At 40.1% G+C, this 6,000-nt stretch overlaps 1 protein-coding gene across 1 annotated transcript in view; it reads left to right on the top strand.

Moving 5' to 3' along the window:
- The window catches only part of CNGB3 (cyclic nucleotide gated channel beta 3), a 61,515-nt gene extending 56,174 nt beyond the window's left edge, over positions 1-5,341 (top strand). The window contains exons 14-16 of the mRNA XM_014518510.1: positions 336-482; positions 4,072-4,249; positions 5,117-5,341. Coding sequence (XP_014373996.1) covers positions 336-482; positions 4,072-4,249; positions 5,117-5,341 — 550 coding nt within the window. The remainder of the gene's footprint in view (positions 1-335; positions 483-4,071; positions 4,250-5,116) is intronic.
- The last annotated feature ends 659 nt before the right edge of the window (positions 5,342-6,000 follow it).

The raw sequence follows: 6,000 nt of genomic DNA, 5'->3' as shown, positions 1-6,000 counted from the left end.
GAGTGTGAGGACTTCCAGGGCTCCTTGACCGGAGGGGGCGGCCGGGGGGGCGGGTGCTCACTGCACTCCACCACAAAAATGGCAACTGGCACCATGCTCAGACCATAACATTGGGGGGCAGCCACTCCCAATTCAGTAGGTCCCTATTTATGAGCTGATGTTTGCCTACTTAACACAAAGCTATTTTTCAGTTCTTCAGGCAGACTTTTCAGTTCCTTAGAGAAAACACCTTGTAAATGTGAGTGAATGTGAACTGTTTTCGCTGTATTCAGTGAAAAACACCCGGAAAGAGACTTATCACTTATGCCCTATTTTCAATGTTGCTGTCATTACAGCCTGTTAGCAGCAGGTGGAGGAAATCGACGGACTGCTAACGTGGTAGCACATGGATTTGCCAACCTTTTTATTCTAGACAAGAAGAGCCTCCATGAAATCTTGGTGCACTATCCTGACTCCAAAAGGATCCTGATGAAGAAGGGAAGGTGTGTGTTTGGCAATTCCAACAAACCAATTCTTTTTTGGATACGGATTTAATAATTTTGACCAATAGACACTTACATACATTCCTTAAGAAAAATCAAGTTGTTTATTGCTGGATGTGCACTTATTCTGATAACTTTTGGTGGAATTAATGGATTTCTCATAGCAAGGTGGCCAGTCCCTTTCCATGTGGTATTAAAACCCATAAATGGTTCAGAAGCATTAATAGGACTCCATGTACCCAACCAGAACTTCGCCTTGTCATGCAAAGGAAACAACAGGATACTGTGCAATGGTTGTCAGTTATGAACCAGATCTTTAAACATGCAGTTGTGTGTATATAATTCGGTCTACAGATACATATATTTTGCAGCCATAAATTGATGAGCATTTCTGAAAGCTATAAGACATGCACAAACAGGTTTAAAGTTCAGTCTGACAAGAATGTGCTCAGACTTGGGCGGTGTGTGGGGGTTGGTGCACAGAGATTCCAAAATGTATTTAAGTGTCTCCAGCTTGTTTTCACTGCGCCTCTATAATTGTCTACTTCCCCTTGGGTCTGGGAGGCCTGGGAGCAGTCTAAGTGTTGCTCAGTTATTTTCAGCTGCACATTTAATAATGATCCAGACCTCAATACATTTTAAAACCCTACAACTGTGCTATTAAATTTTATAAAGGTCAGTAGAAGCAGCAGTCCAGCTATGAACAAATCATGAAAACAAGGTCTTGTAGACTGCGTTCAGAAAAGACTCAACTAAGTCCAGCAATACAGCACTGGCAAACATTTCATGCTTTTATAATGCTTGGACTACTAACCTAGTGCTATTTACTGTGGCTTGGGGTTGGTATAATGGCCCAGGCACTTCTCAACTTGCATCTACCAGACCCACAAACACTCCAAGAGAAAACAGAGAAAAACAAAGGAATGACATTTTAATAAGGGAAAAGTTCCTATGGTTGGGTCTACTGCGTTGAGCTCCCTCCAGTCTTACAATGAATAACTCCCACTTATCCCACTCAGTCACAATTGCTTCCCAGGAACCAGAGCAGTAGAGGTAAATAGCTAGTATGAAGGAAGGCCCCCTGAGGACTGGACTCTGGCTTATAATGCAGTGGTGATGAGTGACAAATGAGATAAATTAATTCCATGTCAACTGGGGCTGATTCAGGCCCCCCAGCAGAATAAAGAGCAAGCTAGTTTTCAGCAAGCTAATACCACATTCCAAAATTTAGCTGAAGTTAAGAAGGGATATGTACTTAGCCACTCTTGAGTCCATAACATAAACAAGTATCTGGAAAAGTTACAAGTGAGATTCTTGCTTCCCAGAGGACTATTGCTCACAGACTGAGCCACCAAGCTTAAATGGTGGACAGGAAGATGGGGTAAAGGAGCCACTGTGATGCCTGTAAAAGGTAGAGAGGGAAGCAGAAGAGGAGGAATTCTTGGATAAGACCACCAGACCATGGTAGGGCATCTGTTTCTATGGCAGATTTCTTTGTGCTGTGTAGACTTGACAGGTTAATTTTGAAAAGGGCATGAGGCCCACTGCAAAACATACAATGCAATGTATACAGCTGTTTTCAGTAGCTGATTGTCCCAAACAATCCTCTATCCTGTCTCTTGTCCATCATTTACTTGTCCATCATTCATTTGAGAGCTAATGAATTCTCCACTATTTGTTTCTGGATTCCTGCCATATGTCACAGCTTGCCAGTCTCCCCTCACCAAAACATTAAGTCTGCATGTGGCCAACCATCCTTTTTGAAAATCCTAGGTAAGGACACAAACAGGAGATACACCTAGATATGTACTGCTTAGATGGAGATTTGCAGTTGTGCAAGATTTTGGAATTAAGTAAATTGTTCTTTCATGAAAGGGCTACAATGACATATTTTTAATAGCACTGTATTGGCTAACAGTGTCACTCTTTAGACCAATAATTCATTATGTAAGAGTGAATTATTGGAGTAAATTAATCCCTGACATAACTGAACTGAGGTAAAAGGAATTTCCCTGAAGATAAATTTGTCCCATTGTTTGCTTGCTGCTTGCTTTATTTGCAGTGTTTTTAGTAGGCTGTGTAAATTCATCATATAAACTGGCATTTTTTAAATTAATGGCAACAAAACCAAAAAAAAATTGCACTCCTCAGTCCCTGTACCCCAGGACTTCAAGGCACAAACACTAGAAAGCAATGACTGCAGCATGAGTCCCACTGCATTTTAGAGTACTAAAATAGTTCTGGGCTTCAAGAAACAAAATTTGTGCAGCTCTGTAAAGATAACATTTGGCCTACCAACTGTGTACTCCCTTAACAGGAACTACAGCGTGGTACTTAGCTCCCTGTCACTGCTTCAACCTGCTATCCCGAACTCTTACCTGCATCTGCAGTTCTCTTACATAAACAACTTCTTCCTTTTGTTAGCACAAAAGTGTTTGCCTTGCACATTCTTGACAAAACTATCCACTGGACTGTGACTCCATCATCTTTTTACCAGTAATCAGGCACAGCATGGAACAGGGAGAAAAATGAGTTGTCATTAAGATACTGTATCTCACTGGCAATTCAGAAGCTTTCATTTCATCTTCTAAATGACAATTTAGTGAAGGAGACTGAAAACAAAGGCATCAACCTGCCACTTTCTGACCAAGCACCCAAAAGGGACACATGTTGCAGCACAGTACCACACAGTCTTAGAAGAGAAGGGCTAGAAGATACCTCTGGAAGTCAGCTAGTGTAACCCTCTGCTAAAGTGCTTGTTTAATTTGTTCCTAGAATTAAGAAACAATGCTGTCACACAAGTAAAGGTGTGTTACCCCAAAAAAACAAGAACACCTTAGTCTGTGATAAAGTCCCACCTCTGCAAGGGTTCTTAAATACACTTGAGAAATCCAAGAGAACCAGGTCCCCTAGTACAGAGGAAGGCAAAACCACCCATAGTCCATGTCAATCTGACCATGGAGTAACATTTCTTCCTGCCCCCAAATGCAGTGATCAGTCTGCCCCTGAGCAGTGGGGCAAGACCCTTTAACCAGGAACCTTCAAGATTTTAGTTCCAGCAGGAGCATTAGTTCCAGCATTCCCTAGTCAAAATCTCCAGACTTGGCTGCACCCAACATCCAATGATTTTGAGGAAGGCAACCCCTATTGCCCCCTGCCCCAGCTTCCACTTTCATGGAGCCTATGGGGAATTCTACTAGCAGAGTGAGTGTTCAGCACCCCCAGGCTATCTGCAGCACCAACCAGAAGAGAATTTTGACCTGACGATATGTTCAGAGGCAGTAATGGAGAATATACTCTGATATACCTGCTTCTCATTTTACACCACACCACCACCTTCTTCTTTAATGTGAACTTGTTTAAAGCATGCATAGAAGACATGGATTTCAAAATTCAGAGAGCAGTCGGTAGTTTGCCACAGAGTCATATGCTGCTGAAAGTCACCTCATACAACTTCCCCACCAACTTTTGGCCACTCTGAGTTGGGATGAAAATGACCCTGAAACACTTGCTCTAATTTGGTAAGTTATTTTGAGTATTATACCTGTTGGATCTCACTGCTGTATGTTCTTGTCTATTCTGCCTACAGGGTGCTGCTGAAGGAGAAGGGCAAGCCTAGTGATGGTCCAAACCAGCAAGCAAGAGGTTTGGCTAGCTTATTTGGCCCCAAACCCCAAACTCCTAAACTGTTCAGAGCACTACTTGGAAATTCAAGCAAAGAAGGCATTGGTATGCTGCTCAAGTTGAAGATAAAGCAAGCAGACCAGGTAACACCACAGCAAATACAGTAAGCTATTCCAAGTGCTCAAGACATAAGCAAGGAGAAATGTATCAGGAATGGCCAAAAAGAATAGATGACTAAAGTCAATAGCAAAATGACTTAGGCCAACTGAAGTTAAGGGCAAAACTTCTATTGTCCCATTGCTATTCAAAAGTGTGGCCCATTAGTGTATTCACATTGTGTGTAGGAAAAGAAGAGGCAGCAAAAAGAAAAAAGAGAAATACAGATTAAAACTGATTGTATTAGATCTGGAGCCATCTGAATTTTGAAACTATCCTGATGCCCCTTGAAAACATTATTCTAACATGACCAGCATGATCTGTCTGATACCAGGACACTGCCTAACTTGTCCGTTCAAACTTCTCGCTTTCTGTACTTCTCTGCAAACTATAGGGACAACATTTTAAGATGAACACATTTAGTTTGATTAATTCCAAACAGTACTGATAACTATTTCTTGATCCATTACAAATAGAGCTGGTCATTTTCTTTCTTTGTGCCAAGCAGAAATTCACTGGAAAATGCAGTTTGAGGAGGACAGAACCTATTCAGGACTTTGAAACAAAATGTTTTTATTTGAAATTTCAAAACAAACTGTTGACATTTTCATTTAGAAATATTTTTTTTAATTAAAAATGAAACCAAACTTTTAAGTTGGTGTCACACAAAATATTTCTGGTTGACACAAAACATTTTAATTTAATTTATTCATCTAAAATCTTTCTATTTTAAATCTGCCTGAAGTCTTTTTTTAAATTTTTCAGATTAGCAACTCCCCATTTTTAATTACAGTATCCATGTCATAATATATGTCTCCACACACTATAAAGAAATATTTAACTCCTTATTGTAGGAAAAGAAACCTGACCCAGAGGAAAAGAAACCCAAGGCAGAAGCAGAACCCCAAACCCCAAGTGAACAAAAGGAAGAGCCGCTTGCGAATTCTCAGCCTCTACCCAACTCAGGTTTGCATAGAGAAATCACTAACAAGTCTCTTATCATTACCATGTCTCCTTCCACCACAGCAGGAGAAGGAGAGATTCTTACTGTTGAAGTCAAAGAAAAAAAGCAGGAGTAGATGGTGGATTAGTCTATGGTTTAATCTAGAGTTTTGCTGAAATCATAGAGAACACAGTGTGGCTTTCAACTTTAAAAAGCAAAATTAGTTTCTTCCTCCATCCTAGGGACAATTGGGTAAATCATTTATGTACTTTGTCTCTAGACTTTTTTTTGTGTAGAAAACATCATATTTCGGGTCTATTTCTCATTTCTTCCATGCTGTCACTCATCCTTTACTCTTTACACCTACTTTTCCTTTTCCTGCTTCTCCTAGTTTTTTTTATCTTGCTACTTTTTCTCATGATTTTTTTAGTCTTTATTTTCATGTGGCTCCTTTTCTATTTCCTCTTCTTGTTTCCAATTATAATTCTTTACCTCCTTACTGCATTAATATTGCTGAGAGTTTGTTTCTTGTTATTTTTCTGTCTCCTCCTTTTATATTGTTAGTAAGTGAATTGCTTTTATAACCAACATAGGCTCACTTCGAATACTGATGATCAGGGTTTCATGTGTTTAAAGGCTTTAATTTGGTCTCCATTGGGCAGAGAACCACCTAGCACAACTATCATCAATAAGACACTGCAGTCAACAAAAAAACTGAGAGAATTCTCTTGCAGTCAAGAAGCTCTTTACACTGTCTGTTGGCTCTTACCTCACATGTTTTTTAGTGTATTCATG

The sequence above is a fragment of the Alligator sinensis genome, unplaced genomic scaffold, assembly GCF_000455745.1.
Source record: "Alligator sinensis unplaced genomic scaffold, ASM45574v1 scaffold717_1, whole genome shotgun sequence".
Lineage (NCBI taxonomy): Eukaryota > Metazoa > Chordata > Crocodylia > Alligatoridae > Alligator > Alligator sinensis.
Note: the sequence above shows the minus strand (reverse complement) of the source record. Positions and strands in the feature narration are given on the sequence as shown.